Raw genomic sequence first — 17,641 nt, forward strand, 5'->3', positions numbered from 1 at the left:
GAGAAGACAGGGGGATTGAAGCTGTATTCTGCAGAAATAGCTGATGCATGTATCTTGATGGAGGAATAGGACAGGCCTGTATGGAGAAGCTCTGCCAAATACTCCAGGATGTTGGCAATATCTATCTTTGACACATCTTTTCCTCTTTCAGTGCTCCAAATGACAAACCTTTTCCATTTCCCTGCATAGTTCCTTCTTGTAGAAGGTCTGTGCGCCTCCAGGATAATGTCTTTAACCCTTTGGGATAAATATGGGTTAGTTACTATTATGTAATGTTCCAGGCAGTTAGTTGCAGAGTTTTTAGATTTGGATGCATGATGTTGTAGTCGTTCTGAGTTAACATCAAAGGCATCAGGGGTAGTGTCCACGTTCTCCCCCGTGACATGCTCCTCAGCAATGGATACCAGTGTTGTCTTGGCCAATTTGGAGCTATCAGAATTATCCTTGGACGCTCCTCTTTGATTTTCAGTAGTATCTTGTGCATCAAAGGAAGAGGTGGGAATGCATATGCTGTCAGGCCTTTCCAACTGAAGGATAGAGAGTCCACCTTCCATGCAAGTGGGTGGTATGTCCTTGTGCAGAATTTCTTGAGCTGGTGATTGAGTGGGGATGCGAATAGGTCTATTTGTGGCATTCTCCATTTCTGTGTGATGGCCTTGAAGATGTCCGGGTGTAGCATCCATTCGTGAGCATCCGAGGTAGTTCTGCTTAACATGTCTGCTAGGATGTTTTCTTTTCCCGGTACAAATATTGCCTGTAACTGAATGTTGTAGCTCAGAGCCATATTCCATAGGTCCAGAGTCATTCGGCATAGGGGGTATGAATGAGTGCCTCCCTGTTTGTTGATGTACCACATGACTGTGGTGTTGTCTGTCCTTATCAAATGGCCTTCTTTGAGGAATGGTCTGAAATTCTGGATTGCTAGTTTTACTGCCAGCATTTCTTTTTGATTTATGTGCAGGTGCAGTTGATCTGGGGTCCATAATCCTTGTATGCATTTGTCCAGCATGTGGGCCCCAACCTAGGTCTGAGGCGTCCGTTGTGATGGTTTGGCTTGCTTGAAAGTTGTGGAAGGGCAAGCCTGGGTTTGACTGGCATGCTTGAGCCCACCATAGGAACTCTTGTTTCAGGCATGGGATTAGTGGTATTTCGGTTTCTAAGCTGTGCCTGTGTTGAGACCATAAATTCTTTAGGTACCACTGTAGTTTTCTCATATGCAATCTGGCATGGGGACCAGGATTATGCATGATGCCATGAAGCCCAAGGCCTGCAGTACTTTCCTTGCTGTTAGTTTGTTCTGCTTTGTTAATGCCAAGAAGTAATGGAGTTGTTCTTGTTTTTCTGCAGTTAGGAATGCCATTTGTTTTACTGTGTCCAAATCTGCACCCAAGAATGTTTTTGTTTGGGATGGTATTAGTCTTGACTTTTAAATTGACTGTGTATCCCAGGGCTTGTAGTAAGCAAATGACTCTTTGTAAGTCTTTTGTCAGTTTGCTTTTGTTGTCCGCTTGTATCAGGCAGTCGTCCAGGTATGGATAAATTTGGATTCCCTGTAGCCTGCAATGAGCGATTACTGATGCCAGGCATTTTGTGAATACTCTGGGCGCAGTAGATAAGCCAAAGGGCAATGCTGAGAATTGATAATGCTCTGATCCTGCAAGAAATCTGAGGTATCTTCTGCAATTTGGTCGTATGGGGACGTGCAGGTATGCCTCCTTGAGATCTAGATTTACCAGTCAACACTCCTTGCCCAGCATGGGAAGAAGTTGCTGTAGGGTCAGCATTTTGAATTTTGGGGCAATGATGAATGTGTTTAAGGCGGACAGGTCGAGAAAAGGTCTCCAACTTTTCTCTTTTCTTGGTACTAGGAAGAGTCTGGAGTAGAATCCTTTGCCCTGTTCTGTTGGTGGTACTCTTTCCACAGCTCTCATCTTTGTTAATTGAGCTATCTGCTTTAGAGCTTCTGTTTTCTGATTTGGAGGTAGGTTTGGCATTCCTCTATTTACTGGTAAGGTGTGGAAGTGAAACCTGTAGCCTTGGTCTATGGTCTGCAAAATCCACTTGTCTTTTGTGATATAGTGCCAATTTTTTGAAAATAAGGCTAACTTTCCGCCTAAGGGTGCTGCTATTTGTTCCCTGGTAGGCGGTGTCAGAGCCAAGTCACTGTGATTGTCCTGTTGCAGTGGCAGTGGTTGTGTCTGTGCCTCGCTGGTTATTGCCTTGCCACTGGCGTCCTCTGTAGGCACCTCCTCTGGATTGATTTCTGCCTCTGGAACGTCTATTCCTGCCTCTCTGAGATTTAGAGGAGTCTGGAAAGGACCAATTTTTGGAAGGCCAGTTCCTGCTAAACCTTGGGGGCTGAACCTGTAAGAAATCTTTAACTGTTTGCACAGATTTTGCCTTCTCTTCCATTTTCTTCATTACTTGCTGAGCAGGAGAACCAAATAGACTGGCCTTATCCATAGGAGCATCTAACAGCTTTGCTTTAACATGATCCGGCAAGACCTGTTCTTTCAACCATGCATGCCTTCTTATAACTGTGCCAGTCATGGCTGATCTAAATGAAGCCTCCAGTGCATCATAGCCACATTTTAAAGAATGGTTACTAACCTGCTGAATGTTATTCACCATTTCTAAAACATATTTCTTATCTAAGGAGTCATCAGAGGACAGTTTCTTAGTTAACTGATCAAGCATAAACTCTTGGTATTGGATCATATGAAACTGACAGTTCAAAGCTCTAGCTGAAAGAGTAGCAGAGGTGTAAACATTTTACCCCATCTCTCTAAGGACCTGGATTCCCTTTCAGAAGGGAGAGGGTTTTTGCTGAGGTCGGCTACTGCCTTAGGCCCCTGGGAGATAGTCTCAGGATCTGCAAGTGGGGCCTTGTATAGGTGGTGATGAGTGTCCGGTACCCTGTAAAACCTATCTGGTTTGGCAGGGGCTGGAGGTAAAGTATCAGGAGCAGTGCAAACATCATTAAATGCATCATCCACAACAGGCAGAACTGGAGGTATAGCTAAGGGCCTATGTTGCGGTAAGTGTAGAAAGGTCCTAAGCCTTTTCTTGAATCTGAGAAATCTTGTCCCTGCCATTGGAATTGCTCTCTCATGGCATGTAAGGTTTCCCAAAGGAAAATTCCTCTGGTGGAGAGGCAGATGGAATAGATTCTTCAGCATCGGAATCTTCATAAGTAGAAAAGGAGCCTCTGGATGGTCTGTAATGTCTGAATCATCAGAAGAATCATCTGAGGACACTGGCTCTGGGGGCTCTGCTCTAGGTCTCTTTTCTGGAGGCTGAGAGGCCCTGTCTGGGTGAGATTGGGATCCCCTTATTAAAGAGATGAGATCCTCTGCCAGAGTAAGCATTTGAGAACTGGAACTGGGCCTGTGTGAGGGGGCTTAACAGGCACTGATTTAGCAGTTTTGGCTGCTTTAGCCCTGGCAAAGGCCTTAATAGACATGGCTGCAGGAGGCCTAGCAGCACCACGTGCTGGGGTAGAGACATCCAAAGGGATGGTGTCTGATAATTCTATAGGAACCACATTAGTAGGCAAAACTTCAGAGGCCGATTCAACTAGGGTAGCAGGAGCCTCGGTAGTAGTCATGGATTCGGCTGAAGATTGACCCGTTTGCTCGGTTTCGGCCGAAACCGAGACTCGCGGTTTGCTTAACCGTGGTTTCGGCCGAAACCGGACCGCGAGTGTCGGTCTTTTCTTTGCGTTTTTAACAATTTGAGAAGCCGGAGGATCCGGCGGCATAATGTACGCAAAATCTGAGCCGAAAAACTGTTCAGCAAACTCCGACCGACGCCTAAGCGTTCGTCGGTTCAAGGAAGCACAGGCTAAACAGGCTGCTACGTCGTGGTCTGGGCCTAAACAAGGTAAGCAGTAAGAGTGGAAATCTTTATGAGGTATTTGTTTCCCACAAGTTAAACAGTTATTTACTTTTTCTGACATCGGCTGAGGCAAGAGAGAGTCCCCAACGGGGTACTTAGCTTTTTAGAAGTCTTCGAAGTAGTATTCCGTAGTAGTAATCTCTGGATCTGACCGACCGGCACTTGCGAACAGCTTCTGCTTCGGGTGCCACGCGGCAAGAAAGACTGAGGAAAATGGCGTCGGCTGATGCCTTTATACCTGAAAACCAGCAGAGATGACGTCGGGTGAAGTGCGACACCAGCCGAGGCCAGACCCAGACTTTGGAATCCGGCCGACCGAAGGGCTGCCTGACGACAGGACAACCCATTTGTTATGACTGCAGATGCATCCTTGAAGGACATCCCCTGATTAAAGTAATCAAATCCTCTGCCATTTTCAACATAAGTTTTTTAGGAACAGAGCCCGAAGAACTAGGGCTGAGGCCTGTACCAGAAAGACCAGGTCTAGCTTTAGCAGGGCCCTTAGTGACAGAAGTAGAAGGCCTAATAACCTTTTGTAATAATGGAACTACAGAAACTAGAGAAGCCCCCTCGGCCTGACCTAACTCCTGAGAGGCCAATTCCTGTAAAATTAAAGGTTCCCCCTGTGATTCAGCCGAGACCTCGGCTGGATTCACAGATTCAACCGTAGTTGCCATAGAACCGGCGTCCGCAACGGACGACTCATCCTGTTTAGACTAACGATTTATCTTTTCGCTTCTTTGCGGTAGCGGGAGTCGGTGGATCCGACGGCATGTTGTAGTTACACCGCTTACCGAAAACAAGCCTAGCACAATCTAATCTGCGTTTAATGGTGCGCTTGTTAAATCTAGCGCAAAAGCGACACCCGACTACGTCGTGCTCAGGCCCCAAGCAAGGAATACAGAGAGAGTGATAGTCCCTATGAGGTATCTGTTTCCCACAAGAAATACAATTATTAACTTTTTCTGACATCCGGATTAACTGAGGCAAGAAAAGACAAAAATATTCCCCAACGGGGTACTTAGCCCAACTTGGTCTTCGGTCTGAAACTCGAAAAATGAAAATTTCAGGACGCCGAACGGCACTTGCAAACGCTGCTTCGGACCATGCGGCAAGAAAGACTGGGGATATGGCTTCGGACATGCGCTTAAGTACTACTGCGTACTGATGTCAGTTCTGAGCGCCCATGACCGACGCCAGCCTAACACTTTGGTATTCAGGCCGACCGAGGACAGCGGATTACCCACAGGTTATGACTGCAGCAATGTGAGACGAACAACATCATATCCACAGTGTCTAAAGGGTGAAGACATATGGTCCACACAGGCCAGTTCATCTACCCAAGAATAACATTCTGAAACCTCAGGGAACACCGCGTGGCTTTTCCTTTTGGTAGACAGCAGTCCTAACACTGAAGGTAGATCAGAGACTTGCTACCTAGACTTCAAAAAACCCATGGAGTCGTGCATCAACTTGGAAAGATCCCAAAGTGGGTGGGACTGGAGGGTGTACTCAACATAAACTCAGGCAAGCTAGCTAATATCCACTTAATATAGGCATAACAGACCTGTGCTTTTACTCCGGTGTGCCTCAGAGGCATCAGGTCATGGGCAGATGCCCAAAACCTCAACCCAGTCTCCACTGATATCCTTACGAGCAAACAGCATTGGTATGGCTTACTCCCCTATACTAACATGATTAGTACCGGACGACCAGTGAGAAGCCTCAGGATCAACTCAAGCAAAGTGTTTTCAAATTGCAAGAATATGCTCTCAGTGTGGTATCTTCCAGAGGGCACATGTCAAACTTCAGCATCCAGGTACTGGTGTTTTGACTGTGCATCTCTGACATCTGTACCTTTGAGCTCAAGAGATAAGCTGGAAATGTTGGTAAGATAAATTTGCTTCTTCCATATGCATTTTGAGTATTTCCTAAGCGTCTCATTACTAAGGGTTTTGCATTCTGGAAGGAAGAGGTCATTGTCTCCCTCTACTCTTCCCTCATTAGGCCAATCATTGAGTGCAATGCCTCATTTGGCATGTACCTCACTAAACACCTGCAACAACTGGAGAGGCTGCAAAAGTACCTCACAAAGAGGATCCTAGGCCTTAAACATTTGTCCTATATGGACAGACTCAAAAAACTCCAACTATTCTCTGTCTCACATCGCCTACTTAGAGGCGATCTCTGCTTGACCTACAAAGCCATATCTGACGCAGCTCTGTTAGAAATTCTACATCTAAAGAAATCCCAATCCCTCCGCACCACATGCTCCAGAGACCTTAACCTCATTACCATAATCAACAGAACATGCTGGAGGGACAGGTTCCACAGACTGCCCATGCTATGGAACAGCCTTCCCATACATGTCAAGCAGAGCACCTCACTGGCCCTCTAACAGAGATCTTGATGAGTGTATGGGAAATAGAAAATTCACCCCAGGGATCACTCCAGCGGCTTTACTCGACAGAGGCACTGGGAACCAAGGTTGTGTGGCACAATGCCAGGGTAATCTTATGGGATAGGCTTGTATAGGCTCCAGGGCCATTAGCCTAGTACAAACCTATGAAGTCAGGGGAAAACCCTGACAACATACAGGTCACGACCAAGCATGCATAGTCTTCACTAATTAAGTTCTCCTGGAGATAATGAAATCTCAGGTCCTTTAAAGGATGCACACTTGCGCTCTAGATCCAGATAAAAATACAGGGTGTGAAAATCCTTATGGGGAACTGCTTTCTACATTCTAATACCAGTTAGCATTCTTTGAAATGTGTTTATCGAATACAAAATGCTAATACCTAGTCTACAATGCAGAAAAAAGTACGATTCCTCCCAAAAGGGTACTCATCTAAAGCCCTGGGAAAAGGTTTAACCAATGGAATTGAAAACAACCAAGGTTTATGTTGTTGTTCAAACTGTACCAATACAGACATGATGTTACACACTAAAACACCACCACTTTCCTTAGAAGGAGAGAGATTACAGGCACATGGTACAAGTCACTCTACTTAAACACTTGGCACTTTCATAATACAACACTGGCGGCCACTGCGAAAAAAAGTAAAGAACCTAAATGCAATCAAACGATGGTTTGGGCCTGCCTCTTCATTTACTCTGCAGAGGATCAAAGTGTCCTTAACTGCCATACAAGCCAGAATTAACCCAAGCCCAAAAAGCCCAATTGTTGGAAAGAATAACATTTCACACAGCTTAAAAGAATCTCCAATGAAAAAACTAGGAACATTAATTCATATATGCAGTAGACTGGACTTGAATAAATTATTCAAAACAATCTGGTGTACACTGCAACACATCACCAGAGGATTCTGTAAACGGGGCAGAAAATAAGCTCCTCTTAAAAAGAAGGTTGTGTGCAGCTTCCTGCTTTCTGCACAGAAAAAATGTAAAGTTACTCAGATGCAAAACATTTAACTAGTTAAATTTCTGCAAGTGTATTTTTTAAATACTTTGTGCCTATGTTAACATAATTTACACAAATATTAAAGACTTCAGGTAGCCACTGAAACAAGTTAAGAGAAGTCATTCTTAAAAAAACGCTATTTACAGGGATATGCGGATAATTAAGACTAGCATCAAATATGAAAATCCTGCCAACATGCAGGGCAGATAATTCATGAGACCAACCATTTAACAACCTGAACAGTGGTAACTTGCAAAGGAAACACTCCCAAGAAAAGTAAACTTACTTTAACATATACGTTTCCAACGAGATGGTCACCAAGGTTATCACAGACATTCATTTCTTCAATTTCACCATATTTCTCTTCCAACTCAGTAAATACTTCCTGAAAAGGGGGAAAAATATTTCAATAAAAAAGAACAGTAGGGACTGCTGTCTTGTGCTTAGGCTCTGATCCTACAAACACCCTCCATTTTAAAGGACATTGCCCCTACTAATTTCCTCCACACTTTTACTCATTCTTGTTACACACAGCAGAAATTACATTATACAAGGACTGAAAATTTACAACTATTTTGTTTAAAGCAATAAAACACAAACTCACTGTACACTATACATTAATCCCCCTCCTTACAATTATATTACCATTTTAGAATAAATCCTGTATTTTAAGTGTTCAACATACACATTTCCACAAAGGTGGAGTATAAAGGATACAACCTTAACTCACCAAGTTAACCAAGACCTTTAAAAATATTCAACTACACAAAACAAGATACAGAAACCTTTCAGGTACAGTTTACAGCAGTATATGCTTTTACTGTTATTTTAAACATGATACAAGTATTAGCCACATCATGCAATACTGACTTTCAGAAACACTAATGCAAAGGTACTATCAGGAGAAAAAGACAATGAGCCAGTGTGCACTCATGAAGTTAAAAAAAAAAAAAAAAAAAGTGGACTATTTTAGCCAAGTAAATTTAAAAATGGCATAAGATTACTTACATAACTGAATCACTCAAATTTTACACATGCAAGTTTCCTTACAAGTTAGCACAAAATTACTCTGACAATTTTACATTAATTAAAACAAGTTAAACTAAAAGTGAAATCAAACAAAAGACATGGTTTGCTGGTATACTGTTAACTAAGCTCAGCTAAAGCATCAGCTGGAGATGCTCATTTTAGTTTGAATACAAATGGCAATTTTTACACAGCATTAGTGCAGAGTTCAAGAACTGCACTCCGCGCCAAATACTGTGCGGGGAAAGCGACTGCTTTTTGGCAGGACATACACCTCTGACTGTGACCAAGATGACCTGGAATTGACTAGTATCCTGGGTATTGGAGAAGCCAAAGATAGTGTGAGGTAAATTCCATTTCACCCATTCTGCAGGGAAGCAGAAAGTATGGCCTACTGATATGCCTAAACCTAATGGATGAAGAGGTGAATATCAAACAGAGTAAGAGTCGGGGTGCATGCTGGATTCCACAAAAGCATGCTCAAGCAGCAACCTTCATGAAGCATGTGCAAAAATGTGCATGCTCATAGGAAAGGCAAAGACAGTCCTGGTGTCTGCAAGCTGACATCACCTACAGGGGAGAATGAGTTAGGGTAAAAAAAAAAAAAAGCCATCATGGCTGCCCCACGACTAGCTACCCAGTGGTGAGCAAGGAATGAGGCATAACCACGGTGCTGGAGAGATGGTTGGCAAGCACATCCACACAGATATTAGAAGTACCCTGCAGATAATCCTTTTATGATGCTGCATATTAAGCCATAGCATTTACTTGTGCACATTCTACTTTTGCTTCTGCACCAGGTAACTCTTCATTCTCTTACCAAGTCTACAATTAACTTACCTCAAAAAATTCATCATAATGCTCTTGCACTTCTACGTCAGTAACTTGACCTGAAAAACCAGCAAAAAAAAGTACAAAATGTAATTAATTATTTTGGTCCACTAAAGAGACTAAAAAAATGCATCTAAACAGTATCACATGATACAGCCACATAGTGCATATCTTCACAAGTTTATCAAGAGAAAGGACAGGTACAACGTCCGCAAAACAGACAAAGCTACCCAAGGGATGCTGGAAATATATCTTTCTGACAGATTTTAAGAAACAAAAAATCTACTCAACCATTAATACCATCTAAAGATGAAAATGTACCAAGTCCGTAGACTACAGTACACCAACTAAAGAAGTCCCAAGGTAAATCAGTACTACCAAATATGAACACTATAGAAACTTGCACTTAAAAGCGGAGAACAAGTTGAGGAAACTTAGCACAATGCCCCAGTAAATGTCAAGTACAACAACAGCCAACTAATTACTCCAATAACTAACAGTACCGCAAAGTTGCCCAGTAGTAACCAAGGATGTCTATCTCAAATCATGTCTCACAATCTAGTCCAACAATGGTGAGACTTTTACCTATGCTACTCAGACATCTGCTGCAAATTACCTCCTACAGTGTGTCTTAATTAGGGAAGATAGAGAAGCTAGAAACAATATTTTGCCAAGAATTTGTCAGAATAGTGAAAGTCCATAGAGCACAGACCTCCAGGTGTTAAAGCCAAAAAAAAAATAAAAATTGTAAGATTAAAGCTTTAACTGTCAAGGACACAGTTATGCAAGCTTATCTACTATAAACACGTTTATGACCAACAGCTAGCTTATGTTATCAAGACACTGATGTTGAAATTCACCACAAAGTACAGTTGTGTACCTACCATAAATGTAGATGTTCGATTGTATTCACTGTTGCAGTTATTACACTTGGGTTATCCTGCTGGCAGGCTACCCGCAGTCTGCCTGAATTCCAATGTCCTGGTCCAGCGTCGGAAGTCAGTGCGCCTGGGGTATAAAAGATGCAGCAGACGCCATTTTCTTCAGTTTTTCTTGCCCCAGATGTCAGATGCCCCACAAAAGGGTAAGCTGTAAAAATTATGAACATAAAAAAGCAAGCACATAACCTTCATCTACAAGCAAATACACCACATAGGTTGTATAGAATAGAGAAGTACAGATAAGTCCCAGCAAAGAAAAAGGGGGAATGGAGGGAGGGTATCCTGGACTGCAACAATGAATGCACTCGAACATCTACATTTATGGTAGGTACACAACTACACTATGTTCATCGTGTTTCACTGTTGCAGTCATTACACTTGGGTTGAATCCCAAAAGCTGAGGTTGGGTGGCTGGGCCTAAACAGAGTTTGGAGTGGCTATGAGGCCCTGCAGAACTGCAGTGGCAAAGCCTGCTCTGGATTTAGTGTAGAGGTGTAAATGGTACTGCTTTGTAAAAGTGTGCACTGAAGTCCATGTTGCAGCCTCCAAGATATCCTTGGTTGGTACTCCTCTGAGGAAGGCTGCTGAAGTAGCTGCTGCTCTGGTAGAATGTGGCCTAATGTCCATGGCCACAGATTTGCCATGTTGTGAATAGCAGAAACGAAAGCAGTGGCCTATCCATTTTGAAATAGTCTGCTTTGAAATGGCTTTTCCTTGGGAACCTGCAGCATATGCCACTAAGAGTTGCTCAGTCTTTCTGAAGGCTTTAGTCTTGTCCAAGTAAAAGCGTAGCTGTCTGTGTATTTCCAAAGTATGCAGAAGTCTCTCCCCCTTATTCTGTGGGTTTGGATAAAAGGGAGGCAAATGAGAAGTTATGTACCTACCATAACGTTCCATGTTAGTTGTCTTCTTCTCGCCTTCTTTCTTGCTGGATGGGTTCGGAGCCAATCCTCGGCTCCGACTCGGCCTATACTAAAGCTCGAGAGCTATTTTTACTGGCTCGAAGCTACCCTATATCCCACAATGCTAGGCGCTAACTACCCAGATCCCGTTTGATAGCTGAAACCATAGCAGTTCTGATCTTCAAGATAAGGAGAAGAGGAAACCTTACACGTAAAGTCACCTAGATGTACAGCTACCAATAAAAGATAGCCAAGGGGGCTTATACTGAGGCAGAAAGAAGATCCCCAAGGATCCTTAGGTCTGTCCAGGCTAGGGGGATGGGAGGTGGGACGCAAGAAAGAAGGCGAGAAGACAACTAACATGGAACGTTATGGTAGGTACATAACTTCTCAATGTTAAGTTGTCAATCTCGCCTTCATTCTAGCTGGATGGGACAGCGTCCCTAGCGCCTTCACCCTGGGTGGCTCATCGGAACAGACTCTTGAGAAAGGTGGAACCAAAATTAGCCCGGCTTCGGGAGGCCATGTCCAATTTGTAATGAGAGATAAAGGTATGAGGAGAGGCCCATGTGGCTGCCGCACAAATGGAATCTATTGGTAATCTAGCCTGAAAAGCTATTGACGTGGCTAATGCTCTAGTTGAGTGAGCTCTGGGCCTTGACGGTAGTTTTAGACGTCTGAGTTCATAGATGAAAGTAATCACAGAGGCCAGCCATCTAGAAAGGGTTACTTTGGAAACTGGATGGCCTTTCTTCCCTGCCGCACAAGATAGGAAGAGCTGCTCAGATTTCCTAGCTTGCTTGGTTCTATCCAGACAGTAACGGAGCTGACTATGAACGTCCAGAAAATGTAGCTTTTGTTCTGCTCTGTTGGAGTAGTTGGGGAAGAAAACTGGGAGATCGATAGTCTGGTTTAGGTTCGCCTCAGAAGAAATCTTGGGTAAAAAGGACGGGTTAGTCCTGAGAGACGCTGTGTATTTATGGAAAACTAGATAAGGTGGACGAATGCAAAGGGCATAAAGTTCTGATACTCTTTTCGCAGATGTTATGGCGACTAGAAAGAGAGTCTTCCAAGAGAGCAACTTCAAGGAGCAGGAAGCCGCAGGTTCAAAGGGGGGGAAGAATCAAGTAAGTTAGAACCAAATTTAAGTCCCACTGTGGTGGGGGGTCTCTGATTGGGGGCTTAAGCAAAAAGATTCCTTTAAGAAAGGTTTTACAAAGCTTATGGGACATGATACTGGAGTCCAAAAAGCCTACATGAAAGTTCGAAATCGCCGCTAACTGTACTCTGAAGGTAGAGGAAGAAGACCCTGAGTGAAACAGTTAGGATAGGAAGTCTAGGACTGATTGGATAGGGGCAGTAAAAGGATCCATATGTCTGGCTCCTGCCCAGAAGGAAAAACGCTTCCACTTGCTGGCATAAATCCTTCTGGTAGATGACTTAAGGGAAGCTATAAGGATGTCACGCACAGAATGGGAAATAAGGGGAAGCCTGGCTAGGGTTGGAATTGGAGCAACCAAGCTGTGAGGTTGAGAGACTGGAGGGAGTGGTGCAGCTGTCCCGACTGATGGGTCAAGAGGTCTAGCACTGGGTCCAGATGCCAGGGCTGTCTCAAGAGGTAACGATGCAGGAACGGAAAAGTACAGTTTTGTACCTACCATAAATGTAGATGTCCGATAGATATGCAACTGCAGTCATAACATATGGGTTGTCCTGCCTCAGGCAGCCCTTGGTCGGCTGAATTCCAAAGTCTGGGTCCGGCATCGGCTGGTGTCGCCTCCTCTCAGACGTCACAACGGCTGGAGTATAAAGGCATCGGCCGACGCCATCTTCTTCAGTGTTTCTTGCCCCAGATGCCAGGTGCCCTCCTAGGAAGGCTAAATTTGGTAAATGGATAAAATAATCCCAAACATGCACAACAGTAATAAACAGATACACCATAGGAGATACCCCCAGCTGAAGGGAAGAGGGGTAGGGACCCAAAAAGAAGGATACAGAGGGGTAGGAGGGTGGGAAAATCCGACTGCAGTTGCATATCTATCGGACATCTACATTTATGGTAGGTACAAAACTGTACTATGTCCTTCAAGAATGCAACTGCAGTCATAACATATGGGTTGAGTACCATAGCCAAGCTGGGGGTGGATGGAACTAAGATAAGGATGGTGTAGCTAAAATCTCCTGCAGGACTGCCGAAGCAAAGCCTGCTCAGGATCTGGAGTATAAGGGCAGGTTGTAGTGCTTGGTAAATGTATGCACGGAGCTCCATGTAGCAGCTTCTAAAATGTCCTTTGTTGCCACTCCTCTTAGGAAAGCTGTGGAAGTGGCTATAGCTCTGGTGGAATGTGGCCTGATATTGGCTGGCACACCTTTTCCATGGAAAGAGTAGCAAAATCTGATGCAATGTCCAATCCATTTTGAAATTGTTTGCTTGGAGATTGCTTTTCCTTGTACTCCAGCAGCATAGGCTACAAACAGCTGGTCAGACCTTCTGGTGGCCTTAGTTCTGTCCAAGTAGTAGCGTAATTGTCTGTGTATGTCCAAAGTATGCAGTAGTTTTTCCCCCTTATTTTGAGGATTGGGGAAGAATGCAGGTAGATGAATAGCTTGATTTAGAGACACCCTGGAAATTACTTTTGGCATGAATGTAGGATTGGTTCTTAGAGAGACTCTGTCTTGATGAAAAATGAGGAAGGGGGGCACTGCCATGAGTGCCTGTATCTCCGAAACTCTTCTTGCAGAGGTGACTGCTAATAAGAAGGCCGTCTTCCATGACAGAAATTGCATTTCTGAGGTTGCTGCTGGCTCAAATGGAAGAGTTAGTTTTTCCAACACGTAGTTGAGGTCTCATGCAGGTACTGGCTGTTTTCTGGGAGGTTTGATATTCTTTATCCCTCTTAGAAACTGTCTTAGCAGAGGATGCGAAAACACTGGAGGGTCACAGTTGTATTTTGCTGAGATTGCTGAGGCATGAATCTTTATTGAGGAGTATGAGAGTCCAGTATGAAATAGTTCTGCCAAGTATTCTAATATTTGAGGTATACTCAGTAATGCTGTGTCCTGACCCCTGTTGGCATTCCAGATACTGAATCTCTTCCACTTGGCTGAATAGGTTTTTCTGGTGGAAGGTCTGCGTGCTTCCAGCAAGATCTCTTGAACAGATTTGGAAAGAGAGTTTGGTGTTGAAGTCATGATAGCCTCCAGGCTGTCAGATGCAATGTTTTCAGGTCTTGATGTACAGTCCTGTAATTGTGTTGAGTTAGGAGCAGGGGCCATAGGGTCAGAGGCCATGGCTTGGTCCGAGTTATGGTCAATAGCAATGGGTACCAGTGTTGCCTCGGCCAGTCTGGAGCGATCAAGATGCCTGTTGGTTGTTCTGCTTTGATCTTCAGTATCACCTTGGTCAGCAGAGGCAGGGGAGGGAATGCATAAATTTTTAGAGAATTCCAGCTGAAGGAGAGAGCATCCGTTTTCCAAGCTAGAGGGTGGTGAGTCCTTGTGCAGAACTTTTCCAGGTGATGACTTAAGTGGGAAGCAAAAAGATCTACGTCCGGTCTTCCCCATGTCCTTGCCAGTTGAGAGAAAATGTGAGGGTGCAGCATCCATTCGTGTAGATCCATGAAATTTCTGCTCAGATTGTCCGCCAGTACAGTGTCCTTGCCTGGTACAAACTGGGATTGTAAATGTATCCTCAGGCTCAGGGATTTTTCTCAGAGAAGCATTGTTAGTCTGCAGAGGGGGTAAGAATGAGTGCCTCCCTGCTTGCTTATGTACCACATGACAGTAGTGTTGTCTGTCCTCATTAGCACATGTCCCTGTTTTAGTGTTTTTTCTAAAGTCTCGATGGCATGTATCACTGCCAACATCTCCTTTTGGTTTATGTGCAGATGTCTTTCCTTTGGCGTCCAAAGACCTTGAATGCATCTGCCCTCCATGTGCGCCCCCCATCCATGGTCTGAGGCGTCTGTTGTTATCATTTGGTCTGCTTGGCTTGAGCCCACCATAGAAATTCCTTCTGCAGACATGGAATAAGTGGGATTATGTCCTCTAGGCTGTTGTTGTGTTGAGACCATAAGTTTTTTAGATACCATTGCAGCTTTCTCATATGAAGTCTTGCCAAAGGTATCAGAAGGATGCAAGATGCCATGAAACCCAGGGCCTGCAGGATTTTCCTTGCAGTCAGCTGGGAAAGCTTTGCTAGGCCTTTGAAGTACTCTGGTAAATGCTGCTGTTTTTCCTCTGTGAGGTAGGCCATTTGTTTTTCCGTGTCCAGTTTGGCTCCTAGGAATATAATTTGTTGGGATGGTAGTAAGTTTGACTTCTGAATGTTGACTGTGTATCCCAAGGCCTGCAGTAGATGCATGACATAGTCCAAATTCCCTTTTAAGGTTTGTTTGTTGTCTGCTTGTATGAGACAGTCGTCCAAGTAGGGGTATATTTGAATCCCCTGCAGTCTGCAGTGTGCCACTACTGATGCCAGGCATTTCGTGAACACTCTGGGCGCAGCAGATAAGCCAAACGGCAATGCTGAGAATTGATAATGCTCTGTCCCTGCAAGAAATCTGAGGTATCTTCTGCAGCTTTGTCTGATTGGGACATTCAGGTATGCCTCATTGAGGTCCAGAGTGACCAGCCAAGACCCTTTGCCCAACATGGGAAGAAGTTGCTGCTACGTCAGTATTTTGAACTTTGGCACAATGAGGAAAGTGTTTAGAGTTGACAAGTCCAGTATGGGTCTCCATTTGTTTTCTTTTCTTGGAACAAGGAAAAGTCTTGAATAAAATCCCTGGCCTTGTTCTTGAGGAGGAACCCTTTCTATTGCTTTTATACTTAATAGCTTGAAAACTTGAGTGAGTGCCTCTGCCCTTTGATGATGTGGCAGGTTTGGCATGCCTTGTTTTATTGGTAATGTGTGGAAGTGGAATCTGTAACCTTTGTCTATCAAATCCAGAATCCAATTGTCCTTGGTTAAGATATGCCAGTTTTGTGAGAATAAGGCTAATTTTCCGCCCAAAGGTGCTTTTCTTTGAACCTTTGTAGGCGGTACGAAAGTCAAGTCATTGTGATTGTCCTTGTGGTGCAGCTGAATTGTCTGCGCCACTTCTTTGATTTGGAGGTTGGCGTCCCCTGTAAGATCCTCGGTATTGCCCCCTACCTCGGGCATGTCTGCTTTTTCCCCTTTGAAACTTGTCAGAGCCGGGGAAGGACCAATTCTTGGAGGGCCAGTTTCTGCTGAATCTGGGTGGCTGAACCTGAAGGAAATCCTTGACTGTCTGTACTGACTTTGCTTTTTCCTCTATGGATTTCAATACATCTTGTGCAGTAGCACCAAAAAGCTTTTGTTTTTCCAAAGGTGCATCCAGTAACTTTACTTTAACATGGTCAGGCAAAGACTGATCCTTCAACCAAGCATGTCTACGTATTACAGCCCCAGTCATAGCTGCCCTACATGAAGCTTCCAGTGCATCATAACCACACTGCAGAAAATGGTTATTAACCTGCTGAGTGTTATGAATATGATCCTGCAGTGCCTTTTTATCAATAGGCTCAGGAGAGGCTAACTTTTTCTGTAAATCATCCAGGAGAAAATCTTGGTACTGAAACATGTGAAAAAGGCAGTTAAGAGACCTCATGGCTAGGGTAGTAGAGGTATATACTTTTTTTCCCCATCTCTCAAGGGACCTTGCTTCTCTGTCAGCTGGCAGTGGGTTTTTGGCAGAGGAGGAAGCCACTCCCTTGGGGCCCTGTGAAATAGTTTCTAGGTCCACAGAGTGAGCCTTAAAAAGGTGCTTGTGAGTGTCAGGGACCCTGTAATATCTGTCCGTCTTGACAGGAGCAGGAGGAAGAGAATCAGGGTTAGCACTGGAGTCAGAGAAAACATCATCCAAAACATCCATAACTGGAGGGATAGCCAAGGGTCTGTGCTGGGGAAGCTTGAGGAAAGTAAAGCCTTTTCCTGGAGTCAGAGAATTCCTGACCCTGCCATTGAAAATGTTCCCTCATGGAATGCAGGACTTCACCAAAAGAGAAATCCTCTGGAGGGGAGGCAGAGGGAATTGATTCCTCAGCATCAGAGTCCTCGTAGGCCTGGAAGGGTTCTTCTTGGGTATCAGAATGCTCAGAATCCCCAGAGGCTTCATCCGAGGAGAGGTCGTCCGCCTGCTCAGTTCTAGGCCTTTTTTCTGCAGGTGGCTGAGAACCCCTGTCCGGATGAAGCTGAGACCCCCTGATAAGGAAAATAAGATCTGCAGCCAGAGACATGATCTGCTTATCAGATGAAGGGGCCTGGGCAGGTTTAGGATGGGCCTTGGCCTGACTGGCGGCCTTAGCACGTGCAAAGGCCTTGATGGACATGGAAACAGGAGGCCTAGCAGCCCCACGTGCAGGCGTTACCTTGTCCACAGGAATGGTGTCGGGCAGATCCAGAACTTCGGTTTCCGGAGGAAAATCCACAACCGGCACCGGAGAGATCTCCGAGACTCAAGGTCTTGTTAACGCTGTGTCATCGGCCTGGAGCGGTTGATTTACCACTTCCGAAGGGACTGGAGCGCTAGCAGAGGATTTAGGAGTAGCATCGGTAGTGGACACGGGCCGAGGATGTCGGTCCCGGTCCTTGCGTT

The 17,641-nt window shown here is 44.6% G+C and overlaps 1 protein-coding gene across 2 annotated transcripts in view; it reads right to left on the reverse strand.

The window, feature by feature from the left end:
• The window catches only part of U2AF1L4 (U2 small nuclear RNA auxiliary factor 1 like 4), a 1,084,344-nt gene that overhangs the window by 580,111 nt on the left and 486,592 nt on the right, over window positions 1-17,641 (reverse strand). The window contains exons 4-5 of one of the 2 annotated variants that reach the window (XM_044080426.1): window positions 9,188-9,237; window positions 7,608-7,706 (exon numbers count right to left, since the gene is read on the reverse strand). In XM_044080426.1, the coding sequence (XP_043936361.1) occupies window positions 7,608-7,706; window positions 9,188-9,237 (149 nt within the window). Of the gene's footprint in view, window positions 1-7,607; window positions 7,707-9,187; window positions 9,247-17,641 lie in introns of both variants that reach the window. The other variant, XM_044080425.1, reaches the window with a different exon arrangement.

This window comes from Protopterus annectens, chromosome 8.part0 (genome assembly GCF_019279795.1).
Source record: "Protopterus annectens isolate FY-2018-M chromosome 8.part0, PAN1.0, whole genome shotgun sequence".
Taxonomy (NCBI): Eukaryota; Metazoa; Chordata; order Ceratodontiformes; family Protopteridae; genus Protopterus; species Protopterus annectens.